The sequence below is a fragment of the Sinocyclocheilus anshuiensis genome, unplaced genomic scaffold, assembly GCF_001515605.1.
Source record: "Sinocyclocheilus anshuiensis isolate Anshui unplaced genomic scaffold, SAMN03320099.WGS_v1.1 scaffold1430, whole genome shotgun sequence".
In the NCBI taxonomy this organism is placed as follows: domain Eukaryota; kingdom Metazoa; phylum Chordata; class Actinopteri; order Cypriniformes; family Cyprinidae; genus Sinocyclocheilus; species Sinocyclocheilus anshuiensis.
In genome coordinates, this window is record NW_015555721.1 from 774,205 (window position 1) to 790,859 (window position 16,655).

At 36.7% G+C, this 16,655-nt stretch overlaps 2 protein-coding genes across 2 annotated transcripts in view; both read right to left on the reverse strand.

The window, feature by feature from the left end:
* The window catches only part of LOC107672468 (calmodulin-regulated spectrin-associated protein 3-like), a 43,312-nt gene extending 35,596 nt beyond the window's left edge, over positions 1-7,716 (reverse strand). The window contains exon 1 of the mRNA XM_016465665.1: positions 7,265-7,716. Within this exon, the coding sequence (XP_016321151.1) occupies positions 7,265-7,397 (133 nt within the window). The 5' untranslated portion in view covers positions 7,398-7,716. The remainder of the gene's footprint in view (positions 1-7,264) is intronic.
* A 1,052-nt stretch (positions 7,717-8,768) lies between these two features.
* Positions 8,769-15,898, reverse strand: LOC107672506 (pre-mRNA-splicing factor SYF1-like). The gene is made up of 19 exons (XM_016465721.1): positions 15,748-15,898; positions 15,201-15,349; positions 14,986-15,109; positions 14,702-14,899; positions 14,431-14,565; positions 13,169-13,333; positions 12,936-13,080; positions 12,700-12,851; positions 12,484-12,603; positions 12,269-12,400; positions 11,802-11,933; positions 11,589-11,702; positions 11,285-11,447; positions 10,988-11,178; positions 10,773-10,895; positions 10,517-10,688; positions 9,497-9,623; positions 9,219-9,328; positions 8,769-9,095 (listed from the first exon to the last, which is right to left on the reverse strand). The coding sequence occupies exons 1-19, from the start codon at positions 15,781-15,783 to the stop codon at positions 9,034-9,036; spliced, it is 2,550 nt and encodes an 849-aa protein (XP_016321207.1). The 5' UTR covers positions 15,784-15,898; the 3' UTR covers positions 8,769-9,033.
* Between the last annotated feature and the right edge of the window lie 757 nt (positions 15,899-16,655).

Here is a 16,655-nt window from a genome sequence, read left to right on the forward strand (position 1 = left end):
GGGAAAATTTCCTCACCGTCACAACCCTAACACACACACACACACACACACACACAGTAGTCAACATTTGACGTGGATCAAAAAAGTTAATCAAAGTTGTCCTAAGACAAGAACGGGTATTCTTTTGATTTTAGGACAACTTTGATGAAAGGTTATTGATCCACTTCAAATGTTGACTACTGTAATATATATATATATATCAGATCACCTTTCAGATTTTTGGTAGTTTATTTTTACCTTTTAAAACATACAAATATTCAGTTTAGTTTTTCCAATTAATGAGCTCATAAAAAACACACACATTCAATATTTTGCCTGAAATACACAAACTCACATATTTCTCTAATATTTTGTAATGTATTTTTGATCAAATAAATGCAGCCTTGATGAGCATAAGAGTCTTCTTTTAAATACATTTTTTTTTTTAAATCACATTGACATCCAAACTTTTGAACAGTACATTTTAAAAAGCATACTTTGAATAAAGTAGTAATTTAGTAAAACCTCAAACATGGCACACTTCGGTAAAGTAATCTTCACTGATGTTAAACAAACTGGCTTTTAATCTTTTACCAGATGCGCTGTTTCTTTCAGTCAGGTTAATGGTTCTGGAAAAAAGAAAAAAAAAAAAAAAACATACTTTTCCAAATTAACTTCTTACTTTGAAGGCTGTGGTTGTGTTTTGACCAGCATCTGTACAAAGGTAGGGGAGAGCGGGGCACAAAGTAACACTTTTTGATTTTCTCAGTTTGTGTAAATCCACATGGGGTTCAGAAAATATTTTTTTTTTATCCACAGTAATTTTACACTTGTCTAGTACAAATATGTCGCTTTGTTTCATGATAACAGTGTATACGTTTTTCTTTATTTACCTTCAAAAAATGGAAGTGAAATGTGACAACATGCCCCGTAGGTGGGGTACATTGTAACATCTGAGGGGCACGTTGTAACATGACCATATAACAGCTTAAAATGTTATCTGATCGAATGAAAAAATATACAAGATAAACTAAAATATTTTGTTAATAAAATAAAATAATTATTTTTTTCAAATCAAATAATGGCGTTTTTTAAGAATTACAAATAATCTGATTTTGGAGTTTGACAATGAACACATTGCAACCATGCTTGGGACAGCCCACATAAACGAGCAAAAATGCTCTACATGTCTTGAAATAATAATTTCTAAACATTAAACATTGACTGTCAGTCTTTATTCACCTGTTTCTCGTTGTTTCTCATTAAAATTAATTAAAGTAAATGGTGTAAATTACATCGCTAATGTCATAGAATAGCACATTGTAACGCAGTGTTACAACGTGCCCCATCTGCGCAACTGGAGTTTATAACCAGTTGCTGTCTTCTGCTAGTTAGCGAAGCATTAAAAAAAAAAAAAAAACATCTAAACTGATAAATAACAGATTGGAGATTAAAATAATAGCAGATTTGTCTAATTTTAAATGATTAATAAAAACAGAGATGAAAAATCTACTTAAGCCAGAATTTTAATTTTACTATGGTAAAATAAATGTTCATTGATATCTTCAAAAGATTTTTGAATTTTGGCACCTTTTTTTCTATATAATGTTGATATGGTAACTAATAAATACTGTAAATTTTGTTATGCTAGCATGTGTGGAAATATTCAAACCACGTGTGTTACAACTAACCCCGCGTTACTTTGTGCCCAGCACTCCCCTATGCCTCCAAACAAAGCGTTCTTCATATCTCTGACAAACACCAACACAGGAAGCGGAGTCAGCAAACCAAAAAGAAACTGCAAGTGGCCACTTTGTGTCCAAACTTCACTGGTTAAAAAGACAAGACAATGCCACTGGACTCTCATTCTAATCTTAGCTTTCATTATGAAGAATTCAGATTTTAAGGGCGTGTTCTTGAAGTAATTACCTAAACAACATGATAAAAAACAAACAAAGGCCACAGCCGTTCTGAGCCACCTCACCTGTTGAGTCACTGCAGTGACACACTGATGATTCCAGCATGACTAATACAGGCGAAACGCTCACACGACCATTAGAGAGGAACGAGCATATCGGGTCATAACAACACTGGCCTTCCATAAACATTCATGGATGAAGAACACTTTATCAGTGAAAGCGTCTTATTCTTCCTTATGGTTATCGAGGGAGATTAAGAACAATTCTGCCATCTGAGGAGGCAGTGTTAAAGATACGTGTTGCATTAGTTTTGTTTAAATTTTTTTTTTTTTGCTGATGTGCGTAAAACTTTGTTACAGGACTAGATGTACTAGCATCAATGTCACAGCTGTAGGTTTACCCTACTAAAAGCTTGGCTTGAAATCAGTATCAGTTTATTTTATCAGTGGTGTTCAATCTGTACTTGAACTGAAAGCTCTTACAACTAGGACAGAGCTCCAAGGATTACAGCCAAATTCATCCAGAATGAAGCTGTGGCTTACGGTATGAAAATCAAATTACATTTTTACATTTTCTGTAGACAATATTAGTAGCACCTAAGCATGAAAAATTCACTGCCAGGGCATTGCTATACAGCTGCTAAGGTGTTCGGAGTACTTGTAGTTACTAGTTATTTGTACATGGGTACAAAACTGGAGTGATACCCTTTCAAAAAGTACACTTTTGTACATTATTTACATCTAAAATGTGCATATTATTACCTTAAAGGTACACATTAGTCTCTTTTTAAAAGGTACAGCCCCAGTAGTACATTTTTTATTTTCTACAATAATTACAACTATAACAATAGGTACATAAATAATAATAATAACTTAAGTATATAATACATAAGTAAATAATACATCAAAGAATCTACATGATTTGAATTATCATTCATTATGACAAAACTTAAAAAAGAAGCCCACACACTCTAAGGGGGCATTTACACGACACCATTTTCAGCTAAAAACGGAAAACTTTTAAGTGTTTTGTTCAATAATTTACACAACAATGGTGTTGAACTTGAAAACGGGTTTCAAAGTGCAAGATTTTGTGTCGGTGTAAAACTACAAAAAACGTGAATTTGTGAAAATTCCCGCATCACGTGTTCAGTTTATAGTTATGCGTGCAGTGCTTCTTTACAAAGTAACATCAACTGGCCTGGCATGAATACAGCATTTTTAGTCTTTTTGTGGATCTGTGTGAACAGGGATCATTTTGACAATGTTGTCTGTATGCAAAACTTTTTGAAAATGCATAGAAAACGTTTTTAGTACATTGTTATCATGTAAAAAGAAACATTGAATGCGAGATAAAACCCACTACTTTCATGAAAAAAGGCAAACATTTTCAAAAGGTCAACAATATTTATTTTTCATTATTAGAGTGTACAGGCTTCTTTTACATTTTTTTTGTCTCGATTTTTCTTTTTTTCAAGGTATGGTGAGTTTCTGGCTATTTTTTAGTTATAATTCACATTCATAACACAAATACTTGCAACAAAGCTTGCTATGTTAGAGGTTTTGAAAAATCCTTAACCCCAGAGTAAAAGCTACAGTAATGGTCAAGCTTGCCTCGGCTGAATCTCATCATCTGCATTCAGGCTGTAATTGAACTCAAAGCTCCTGCATATAGGACAGCGCTCCAAGGATCGATCTTTATTGAGCCGAGTTCATCCAGAGTGAAGCCAAAAAACTCACTCGCACAGACGCCTTGCTGATAACACAGGTAGCAATTAGCAGCACAGTATGCCTTAAAAGCGTGGGTTACAGCTCAGCGTAGGGCCGGGGCTCTGGTATAAATATGAGGGCTACATCTCAGACTCGCTGTGAAAGCGAAGATGTCATTGGGTTCAAGCAGGGAATCAAGCGCAGCGCTGGATCAGACCTCTAAAGTCACACACACACACAGTCACATCTCAACGCTGAAATACAGCCATCACTCCAGCCAAACCTCTTTAATCTGGTGAGATTTCTCTCCGACTCGACTCTGTGTGCCAGACCGGGCACACTTTGACCAGAGGGTGTGGTCGCGCAGGTGTGCTATTGATGCAGGGAGTGAATACAAACAGAAGTGCCACACACTGGCGTTCACAACTTAATTACACATCAACCAGGTGAATTAAGGAGATGTCGGTTTCTCACACTCAGGGCAGATCCTAACTAACTATGTGTGGCGGATAATCTGCAAAAAAAGGCACATTTTCTAGAAGTTTAAGGTGTTTCTATATTTAATTCAGCATGATCATATTGTGACTGAAACATTAGCTCTGCTTAAAAACTAGAGAGCTGCCTCACTGTTTGCTTCTTTCATAGGCAGCTGCCTAGTAAGACAGTATCATGGCCATCATGTAATCATTAAATCATGTTAAATAGATGGAAGATTCTACATAGGCAGAAACTCCACACACCATACAAATAACACTACACATGGAAGACTTACAAGTGATTCCAATAGAGTGCATAGCACCCGCCCCGTTTTTCAGCAGCCTTCCCTAAGTATTTTTCCCATAGAGATTTTTAAAAGTCTTAAACCAAACCAACCAGTTACGAGGTGTATCGCAACATTACAAACTTCGATTCAAAGCAAAAATAGGCTAAATGTAATTGTAAATCTGCCAAAAAGATAAAGGGACAAGACTGTGTACTTAACAGATTAATGAGGGAAAGAACTACAAAGCAGTGCGATTACAATCAAATCAAAAACAACGTAGAAATACAAAACTATTGATATAAAGATGATATATATATATATATATATATATATATATATATATACCATACAGAAATGTATTTTACATTTATTGCAAGCATGCACAGTGCTTCATGGGAGTGGGTGGCCACTAAAGTGTTGTTTTGGTGCAATTCGCTTGTCGCAATTCTCTGATTGGTGCAGATTTCTCTGCAGAATCATGGGTAATGTAGTTTTTCCCACCATTTCAATGCTGTTAATACTAAGCTAACGGCGTGATACTATTGTAGGCACAAAAATACACATTACACACAAACATTAGAAAAAATAGGCTAATACATTTTTTATTACATTGAACTTTTATCAATAAATTTAATAATAAAACGTTTATTTTCTCACCTCGTCTGCCATTTTTGCACTAAGCAATGCATTCTATGGCAAAAACATCAGACAGAAACATCTTATCAGAAACGCAACAGATAGCTCTAGCTTATGTTCTGTTATTTATTATATATTAGTTATTTTTGACTTCCCTTGATGCAATAAACTTGATGTTCTAGAAGAACCTTAGAACAGAGGTCACGCCACTGCATAATCGAAACTCATTTAGTTGAAAATTACAGACTGCAGATTGAAGATTACATTACTCATGCAAACACGAAACAGCTTTAATTATCTTCTAATTCTCCACCTGTTTCGGAGTTAAATATTATGAGTAAGGAGAACCGTTAAATCTAGGTCTGCAGTTTGTGCGCTTGCTCACAACGACTCTAAACGGGCTCAAGGACTAAAGCAGGTACAGGAATGCAGACTTACAATCTGAATTAACAGTGGTTCATTAGGTGAACACAATGGGGCTTTTTGAAAACAATCCAAGATCACACAAACACACTCACTACCCCGTCTACTGCACCCAGAAAGAAAAACAAATCTTTTACTTGTGAGTTTCGATTCGCAGGCCAGTGAACTGTTCGTGAGCACAGAGCACCTCACCATACACTGAGGTCCTTCTCATCTGACTGTGAAGGGAACACTGAGATTATACACTGTGCAAATAGATGCATCAGCTAGGCCTAATGAAAAAATATTCTCATGCTTGTTTTAAAATCCAATAACCAATACCGATGCTAACTAAAAGTCCAAAAGAGAAAAAGGGCAACAGAGTATGCAAGGCTGCATGGTCACAGTGGGAAATAAATTGAGTTGACAAATGACATTGACATTTTTTGAATGAATTTGAATGTTAAAAATGAAAATGCATATTTTAGACACTGGGACTGTGTCTGGGACCATTTCTTTTGATGACAAGACACTACAGACAAAACTATTGTTTTGTTTTTTCCATGCACTGGTCAATTTTGAGATTTCGGTCTATTTCGCTTTGCATAACTTGTCTTCATTCTGACTAGTGGAGAGAAAATATACAAACTACACATTTAAGTGTTTATATTATTACATTTCATATATCTGTGTCCTGCATGATTTCCAATATTCACTGCATATTTTATTAACGCCTATTTTTACTTTAAATTTTACTTGTATTTTAATACAAAAATATTTTAATATATTTTAATACGCAGCTGTGGAAGCGAAGCTATGGCGTCACATTGCAGGACACTGCTGTCACTGCTTGATGTCATGTGAACTATCCATATATGCATATTTCCAAAGCAAATAATTAAACATACTAAGCATTTTAGTAATTATCAACCTTCTGCTCTGTCAGAAACCAAGACCTCCTGCATCTTTGTAAGTGCTCTTGTGGGCGTATTAACAAAAGGGTTCGTGATCGTGGGTGTGTGGACGCCTCATGACACATAGGTGTCATAAAAAACATATATATTCATATTCAGCTCAAAACTACTACATTTCTTCCCATCATATCATAATTCCCAGACAACAACGTGTCTACTGCAAGGATTAAGCCCGCATGGAACATGATCACGGGCAAACAAGGACACATTTTATCCTCTCTCATATTAAGTCATAGTTCGTTTTATTTAAGAATTTTGTTTATTTTAAAATTACTTATAGTTATTATTATTTTTTATAATAATTATTCGAATCTGACTGATTTGTCCTCATAAGACTGTTATAGCATTATACATAGCCTACAAACATTTTATCATATTATTCATGTGTTATCAGTGCCAAATGGGTGGAAAGCGCACTTTTAGACCTTGCATCAGACTATTAATTTATTAAAGCAGTAATTCAAGAGAGCCAGACTGAATGTATATCGCAGCAAGACACTGCTGGATCACAACCAGCAGCTTTCCACCTCTCATGTGGTCTTTGTGTTGTGAAAAACGCTGAGTTTACATGCTGTTCACCTTCACACATGCTTTCCTCCGCAGTCACTGAACAATGAGCAAATGCTGGCCTCAAAACAGACAGGTGAGAGAGAGAAGAGCACATGGTTTGAGAAGGAAATAAAAATACATTAGACTCAAATGGCTGTCTCATAACCCAGCGAGCTGCATAGCTAAATGGTATTTTGGGGGGTTCACAGACAGCATATTTTGCGCAGTTTTGGATTATGATGCTGCCCACAATGTTAAACTGACTCAGAAGAAAAATAAAAGCAATCTAGGTAGGCAGCTCACTAGGGTTTGACACACAGCCACTGTATTTACCTGCATTGCCGTAAGATTTCGCCAGAAGCCACCCAACACTGGCGCAGATTTTGGCTTTGGGCAAATCATACTGATCCAATGGCTTTATATCCGGGACCACAAAAGTCTTCCTCATTGCATTCGAGTCCACCATACCGGGTCCAAATCAGAAAAAAAGAGAGGAAGGCGATGCGGTGAGCAATGAAACGAAATCAAACAGTCATCCTCTCCTTTCACGCGACCACAGCATTGGGACTGCGAAAGGCCGATATTTAGGGTAACGTTCCGGAGAAAAAATGATGAAATTTACAATTTAATCCTCTCTAGGTCTTCTTTTCCTACGTATAGGTATGTTTTAGTCTATCGGAGCGACTAATTCAGCGATATTCCCGGGGATGTTTCACTGTTTTCGACGCCGCTTCAGAGTTCACATCTCTCTGGCTGATACGCTCCGTAAGCGTCTGATTTCCAGGTACTCCATACTCCTGTCAATCATCCCGCCGGGCATCCAATCAGCTTCCAGAATTTAGGACACAAGGTTGAGGGGGCGGGGCTAAGAACGTGAACTCGAGCAGCAGGTAGGAAGGCGCTTTAACTCATGGAAACAGGTGCAGGACAGGTAGAACTTGCCCAGAAGTGTGCGAAAGGGAAATATTAGTCATTATGAACAGCGTAATGCATGTAATCGTCACGGCGTTACAATGCTAGACTGAGTATAGTGTCAACCGCACCAGATTTCTTGGGTTTTTGGAAATAATTTTTTGTATTTCTATACATGTGTTTGAGAAAAGGGTATATTTTGTTTCAAAGTTATAGCCTATTATTTCGCCTGACCAGCATGATGTTGTGGATGTTTTATAAAATGACCAGTATTTAGGCCACAGCTTGTCACTAAAAGGGTTTGATAGTCACTGGTTTATCACCAAAACAGTGTAAGCACTTATGCAGTAAGGACTTTTCACCAAAAATGATTCATAAGCACAGCTCAGTTGTGGAGAAACCTAACAGAGGACATAATTCAGTGAAGGTCCAGGTCACATGATGTTAAAGAGACCACTGCTGTAACTTTGTAAGCAGATTAACTCTGAAAACAATTTTAATCTAATTAGGGAGGAACAGGGCATTTGTTTTTCTTCTTTCTTTGTTTTTCCTTTTTTTCGCTTGTAGTGGAAACAGCATTCAAAATGTACTGCAAATGAAACAATCCAATTATGCTTATTTATATAAACACAGACTGGAAAACTTCAAAAATAACTCCACATCACACTAGACGGAATAGCCTAAACTTTCAGTTGAAGTAACTTGTATAATGAAAGTTTACAGTGACAGAGTGACATCACTGACCAAATGCGCAGTTTTCTTTTTCTTTTTTTTTTTAACTGGCATATTCCTCAAACCACAGCATTCAGATGTTTGCACAAACAAACATCTGAAAAGCTCCACCCATGTGTCCATGCAATTATTGGCAGTGCCTTCAGAGTGTTTACAGTATTGCAATCTGATAATAAATGATCTGCAGATGTCAGGCATGTTAAATGTTCTTTTAATATACAGTCGAGAGGGGTAAACAATAGTTCAAGCGCTTTAACATTTTATCTACCCAATGTCATGATGAACAAATTGAAAGCATGTAAATGCTGCAAAGAGTGACACCATGCGGTCTGAATTGGTATTGCTACAGTGCACTAAGCCATTTACATGAATTCACATCAGCACGTTGGTATTCATTTCTCTGTTTCCTGATTACTCAATCCAGGTGTTTTGTGATCATCTGTAAAACTGCAGCAAATTCAGTCATCCTTTAGTCCTCCAAAGACAGCAGTAGGGACAGACTTCTGCTCCAACTGCACCTCTGCAATGAAACAATGCAAATGATCAGACTACTATAGTTAAGCAACTGTTCCAAAACACACCAGTGAAAATCATCAAAGTGCTGCTGAAGAAAAAAAAAAAATCATGCCCCATCTGAACTAACCATCTGGTTCCCCATCCTCTGCATCCTCATCTTCATCATCATCAATGTCAATCTCATCTGGATTAGCTTGTTTAGCCAGTTCAGCGAGTTCACTGCGAGAGGTGTCACTCCTGTACAAACCAAACAAAAGTCAAGTGATGTAAATAGCACAATCGAAACTTTATTTTAAACAAGGGCAGAACCTTTAAATAAGCCTCTGAGCCGGCTTTATGTACCACACCGCCTGCATGCTCTGATTGATCAGTGTGGCCTGCCTCAGACTAGGGCGCAGTGCATACCTGACGAAAAGGATCTTGTCTTTAGGTTTGGGTTTGTCCTGTTCTGCCTCTGCAGCGAGCTGTTGAGCCTTCTGCTCTAGCAGCTTCATGTCATCCACTCCGCTCTGCCCAGGAGCAAGATCTGACACTAAAACACAAGCAATTAAAAAGAGTTTAACCATACAAGGAAGAATTTATATGCTGTTACATAACCTCAATTTGTGGATTAATCCAGCACCTATTTGCTTACCATTCTCACCTGTGGTAAGAGAATACCTTTCACATGCAAATATAGATTGTCAATCTAGAAATTAACAGATTCTGCACCATTCTCCAGCCCAGTTTTAATATAGTGTATATATTATTATAGTATTTATTCATATTTGTAATTAGCTTTAATGTTTATATTTTCATTTTTAGTTTTATTACATTTTTGTAATTTTATGTGCTTTTGTCATTTTTATTTTATTTTTTTATATTTCTGTACAGCTTTATTTTTCATTTTTAGTCATTTTAGTACTTTAACTTAAATGTATCAGTTAAATATTTTTATATTTCATTTTGCTGCCAAAGCAACATTTCTATTCTATTCTATTTTATACACACACATACACATATATATATATATATATACTCATGCATTAGAAATTAACTGGATAATGAAAAGGCATACCATTAAAAAATAGAGACAGACCAGAATATAATTTTGCTGTCAAATGTTCACATTCAGGAAAATTTTGATGTATTCCAGCATTTTTTTTTTCTTTCAACAGATCTATTTTTCATATTATTGCCATAAGAATTACATTAACTGCCATTAAATGAAACATTACAGAAAGGCTGCATTGCCTACAACAGTAGCCCAAATCAACAGCTAAATAGCTATTCAGCTTTTAGTTAACCTTAAGTTCCCTGCCTGCACAATATCACACAAAAGAAAAGCCTTTTCAGGATTTCGATGTAATAACACTGATGAATCATGCACATTTATTAAAAACAATCCATTTTGATTTCCGGTTAGCTTTAATAAATGAAATGTACCTGTTCCAGTAGCATTGGTGGTTGCCTTGAGCATCTGAGAGGACATGAAGTTGACTTGTGTGTTGTATGTGGCCTGCACACTGCGTTTAATCCGCAGCATCTCACGGATTGTATCCTCATTACCGTGGCGTACCTCAAACTCCTTCCAGGTTTGCCAAAAACGAGCGGTCACCTGATCAAGAGATGCCAAGTCAGTCAAAATACAGGACACACACAATATGAGCAAAGTAATATAGGCCGATACGGTAAGATTTACCCTCGGATCACAGATCTGAGAGCAGTACGAGTAGATGGCTCTCGCTCTGTCAATCTCCCCAAGTTTGCTCTCCATGTCAGCGAAGCGCAGACACATGTCTCTGGCGTGCTCATCTGGCAGGACCTGCACCAAACCAAATGAACTCATTATAGTACATAACATATACGATTACACTCCCTGATATTTTGTTAATGAGTGACAGCTAAGTGGTTTACCTCAATGGCTTTCTGATAGATGGCTCTTGTGTGAGTGACTCCATAAATCTCTGCTGCACGCTTGATGTAGATGTTGAACATTTGATGTCGTTCCTCTGGTTCTACAGCTGCAGTGGCTCTCTCATACACAGCCATGGCATGTCGCGCCAGACCGTACTCCTCTTCCAGCTTAGCATACAGCAAGTAGATAGCTGTTAAACAACACCAATTAAATCAGGACCTGGGTTTCAGGCATTTACTCTTAATCTTCAATGAATGCAGTTAAGCATAAAATATTTATGTTTTCTGGATTATTACTTTTGGCATATTTAGCAGGACACCCATCCAGCGCTTGCTCAAACAGATCTCGCACTCTCTCCAGCTTTTTGCCTCCATAACGGTCAATGAACTTGGTGAGGTACGTGTTCCAGATGTCATGGACATTAGGCCACTTAAAAAGGGCAATGCCACGCTCGTATGCCTTCAATCAAAATCCAGATTTATTTACAAATAGACAGATTTGTTAAAGCGAAAAGAAGTAAATTCACCAAAACAAACCAAAAAAAAAAAAGAACAAAACAATAATGAAAGAAAACAAGAGGGTTATGTTAAATTCCCTTACCTTGAAACTATCCTCAAAGTAGTTGTGTTCTTCAAGAAACATGGCATAGTTAATGATGATCTGAGGAGTGGCGATCCGGAGATCAATGATGCGATCATACACTGCCTTTGTGGACTGACAAAAGCAACAGTTACATTAACATACAAAACAGGAAGAACATACATACATACATACATTTCCCCTCAGTGAAAAGGAAACGACAAAGCAACATACCTGGAATGTGCCAAGACTCTCTTCCAAGTCTGCAAGCATGGACCACACTTTCAGGGACTTGTATACTCGATTCTGCACTGGTTCTGAAGAATCAAAATACTCTGCTTTTCTTGCTGGAATCGCTGTTGCTTTCTGAAAAGAAAAGGACTGTCAACATCTGGAAAAAGTTTGATGACATGATCTCCAATGTATCCCTTTGGCATGAAATTCACTAGACTATGATGCCAAGCAAACTTTGAAACTGGGCTGCAAATTGTCTTCAGACATTACCAAAAATAAAATAAAAATAAAAACTATATAGACATTAAATAAAAAAACATGAAAATGACCAATAAAACCAACAAAATTGCCAAAGCTATATAAATATTAAATGAATAAAATATAAAATAGATAATATTACCTCAATGACACTAAAATAACACTGTGCTTCACTAAAGCATTAGTGGTAACGTATAGTAGTCTCTTACCCTTAGTATACGCAAAGCTTGGTCATAGTTCTCATGTCTCAGCTCCATCTCTCCATATTCACACCACACCGCTGCAAGATCATCCACCTGTTTGTAGTTCACCTTTGTGGCCTTCTCAAAGATAGTCCTAGCCTTGAAGTTCAAGAGAAATAGTTAACCATCAGTTTAACCAACAAATTATCGACAAAGCTGCAAGTACACAGGAAGTGTCGTACATCATCCAGCTGTTCATTATCCTCATAGAATCTGGCGAAGGACACCCAGAGAGTGTGAGGTTTTCCTGTGGCTTTCATAGGATCTATCGTTTGCACAGCTTCTGTGTATGTGTTGATGATCTACAGGAAAAAGCAGAATAAGGTGTGTAAATCACACACGGTAGTTATGTTGAGACAAATATCAATCGATTTAAAGATGTAAATGATCTTTCCAACCTGTCGTGGTTGGCCCTCGTAGAGTTTGACTCTCTTGTGCCACTCGTGAACATTGTGAGGGTTCTGACGCAGCAGCACGCTGTTTAATAGAAGCGGTCGTCTAGTTATCAGCGACTCAAAACGGGCCAATCGCAACTCCAAGTCAATGTCATCTAGAGTGGGGAAATCAGGATTTCTGTAAGACCAACATCAAGGATTAATTGCTACAAGGTCTTCTGAGGAAAAAAATCTCTCGCCTTCTTCATCTTGTCCCAGTTCAGACGTGGTCTCCATCTTGGCAGCAATCATACTCTCCTCAAACTGCGCAAAGCTGTCGAAAACCTGGGTGAAGTCTCGCACAGTGACTACTGTTAGGATGGCCTCCTCGTATACATCTCGAGCCTTGAAAAAACAAGATAATGGTGTCAGTTTGTGCATGAGCAGGGTTAGTGTATGCAGAGTCTTAGATTTCATATATTTGTAGTTTTACCTTCTCAAAGTGTCCACTGCGGATGTAGTAATCAGCCAGAGAACACCAGAGCTTGCCAAGCTGGTCAGTAAAGCGAGTGAGACCTCCTCTGATAATCGCTCCCACCTTCAGTGAAGTCACCTTGTCTGGGTTTTGTGAGATGAGGTCACAGAGCTCGTGCCAGAGCTGTAATTGAATTTTACAAGATAAAATATGTACATTCTGCACAGTATGTGAATATTTCACAAAATTGAATTAATGCATATATGGAGACAGAGAATAGGATGGACATTAGTGGCATAAAGCCACTTTGATGCATAATAATAATAAGTCTTAGAATGACAATTCAATAAGTTGATTAGGGACCTAAGCAATTATAATTCCTATAATAATGACTAGTGTATTAGATAATCATTTTTTTCTAATCCAAAATACAATTTATACCTATTTTAAGCCACCAAATCCAGATCTGCAACCTACATTTTTGTCTTCAAGCATGAATATGCCAGAAAAATACAATAAAATGTTGGCCAATTTCAGACTGCATCATCTTGAATATGCATCATTTAGTTAGGAACCATAATTAAGATAAATCTGTGTCAAATACACTACTGTCCAAAAGTTTGGGGTCAGTGAGATTTTAGCTTTAAGAGTGCGGGATCAGTAAGAGGTCAGTTTTTTAAAGAAATTACTTATTTCTTTAATTCAGCAAATTAAATTTACTTATACTAATATGCAACTTATAAGTTGAATATAAGTATACTTATATTCAGCAAAGCTGTATTAAACTCATAAAAAGTGACAGTGAAGACAAAGTTACAAAATATTTTTATTTCATACAAATGCTGTTCTTTTGAACTTTGTTCACCAAAGAATCCTGAAAAAACGTATCACGGTTTCCATAAAAAAATATTAAGCACAACTGTTTCAACATTAGAAATAACAAATGTTTCTTAAACACAAATATTAGATTATATTAGAATGATTTCTAAAGGATCATGTGACACTGAAGACTTGCTTTACCATCACCGGAATAAAATATATTTTAAATATATTTATATAGAAAGCAGTTACTTTATATTGTAGTAATATTTCAAAATATTTCTGTTTTTACTTTGTTGTCGATAAAATAAATGGAGCCATGGTGAGCATAAGAGACTACTTTCAAAAATATAAAAATTGTAACCAACCCCAAACTTGTGAATAGTAGTGTATTTACACTCCAGATGTAGGGGTGGACAAACTCATAAAAAAAAAAAATGTAAAACCTGTAATTTGCTGACCTGATAATTGGACTTTCCCTCTTTCGAAACAAAGTTTTCATCATTGACCACAGCTGCCAGCCGAATCGCAGCTTCATCCAGACGTCCAACTGAACGCAGGTAATCAATGTATTCCTCTGCATTCTCAGGTGACAACTACAAAAAGGACAGAGGAAAATGAAGTGTATAGATAGCTTTAATAATTTACACCTTAAAACACAGAGCTTGACACGTCAACTAATATAGACAATCAAGTGTGTTTTTGGTTTCCAGCATAATGTCCAACATTTACCTTTAAGTACCGGCGGAAAACACGAATAGCTGTTTCTGGGAGAGGCAAGTTACGGGCAAAGCGAAGATACAGTGGCCAGATGCGAGGATGCTGGGTAATGGGTAGCGCTCTTAACGCCCTATCGAATGTCCGTCTGCTCCGTGTAATTTTGCATTGAGACACCATGAGCTGACAGTAGTCGATCCATATCCTGGGCATCTGAGGAGACCGTGAAAAGTCTGCTATATGTTGTCACACAGTACTGCCGCTATACAAACGTGAAATGTAAGAAACTTCATCTTTACCTTATGCATAAACACAAGTGCTCTCTCATGACAGTTGTTCACCTCCTCATATGCTGGATCTGTGACACATTTGCCTTTCACCTGTTTCCTTCTCTCTCTCAGGTAGTTGTACCACAACTTGTAACTGAGAAATACATAAGAAAAAAAGCACATCTATTTTAGGTTCCAAGCACAGGGGTTTCATTGTAAGAGAAAACAGGATGACATGCACACACCTGCCAGGCAGCTCTTTTAAAGCTCTTTCATAGATCATATTGAGCACTGATTTCTGAGCATTTTGCTTGTGCTCAATGTAACGCATCCAGCACTTGACTGAATACGGATTCCTGATGATTTCTTCTTCATAAGGCAAATCATCATCTTCCTGCAATGTACACATGACTCTATTAATTATATGAACAACGATGAATGCAAGCTCAAAAAGATAAAGTCATGTTAGGGACCTAGAAGTATTTCGAGCTGAATCATTTTTGTTCGATTAAAATGGTTATTTAATTTCAAATATATTGTTAGTAACTGACTCAACATATATGCTAACTACTGTTATCCATTCAGTCTATAATTAAATACGCTGTTAATCAATGCAAACGACACAACACTTCAGTTGGTGTTTGACAGGTAATACATCACAGATGTTAGTAAATAAAATATTAAAACATTACTTTTGTATTTTGCTATCTTATACTCTGAAGAGTTAGCAAGCTAATCACAGCTAGCTAAGAAAAAATGTCACAAACCCGACTTAAAAACACAAATACATACGAATAAAACGTCTGCCTTTCCGCTAAGCGTTGGCATTTTCCTTTGCCAGAGAAAATCCGTTTAATAATTTTTAAAAGTCAGTGTTATTCTTGACAAAACAAATACTTTCCCAACGTGTTGGGAACGTAGAGTACAAAAGCCCCGCCTTTTCCGAGTGAAGTCCTATTGGCTGTCGCTTCCTCTGACAGAGTTTGAGGTTGTGTCAATGCTAGTCCTCTAGGGGGAGCCTCCAGGATTAGGGCGTTTTTAATGGACGCCAATGTAAGAGAGCCTTTGCCATTATTCTGGAGTGAACTTTATGTAGACTTTGCAGCGAAAAAATTTTTATTAGAGAAGTAACTGTAGCACAATAGTTTAAAAAGAAGTGCGCTTAATTGTGTTGTACTTGTAGTGTACTGTAAATCTTAAAAGTATATTTTCAATAAACTATACTTGCAGATATTAAATCGTAATATTGGCCACATCTAGAAGAAGAAGATAATGTACAGTAAGTGCATACACACACTAGTTCAGTTGAATGATATTTGCGCTCTTTAATTATGTTAAACTGTATATACCTAGCAAACTCTTTTCTCACAATTAACATCAACACTGAAAATCTAGTTTATCTGTCAATCAGTCGCAAAGACCCAATGTCATGCCGAGATGTGTTTTATAGTGCTGTCCACCGATTAATCGTGATTAATCGCATCCAAAATAAACGTTTTTGTTTACATAATATATGTATGTGTGCTGTGTATATTTATTATGTATATATAAATACACACACAGTATATATTTTGAACATATTTACATGTATTTACATGTATATATTTATATTATTTATATTACAGATAGATATTTTAATATATAAACATAACATATTTTTCTTAAATATATACATGTGTGTGTGTGTGTGTGTGTGTGTG

Bases quoted from the DNA above. Each gene is read 5' to 3' on its own strand.
- LOC107672506 (XM_016465721.1), bottom strand. From the start codon at position 15,783: ATGCCAACGCTTAGCGGAAAGGCAGACGTTTTATTC. The intron at 15,350-15,747 runs GTATGTATTTGT...TGTACATTGCAG, and splicing joins GAAAGGCAGACGTTTTATTC to GAAGATGATGATTTGCCTTA. The intron at 11,703-11,801 runs GTATGTTGCTTT...TGCTTTTGTCAG, and splicing joins AGAGTCTTGGCACATTCCAG to TCCACAAAGGCAGTGTATGA.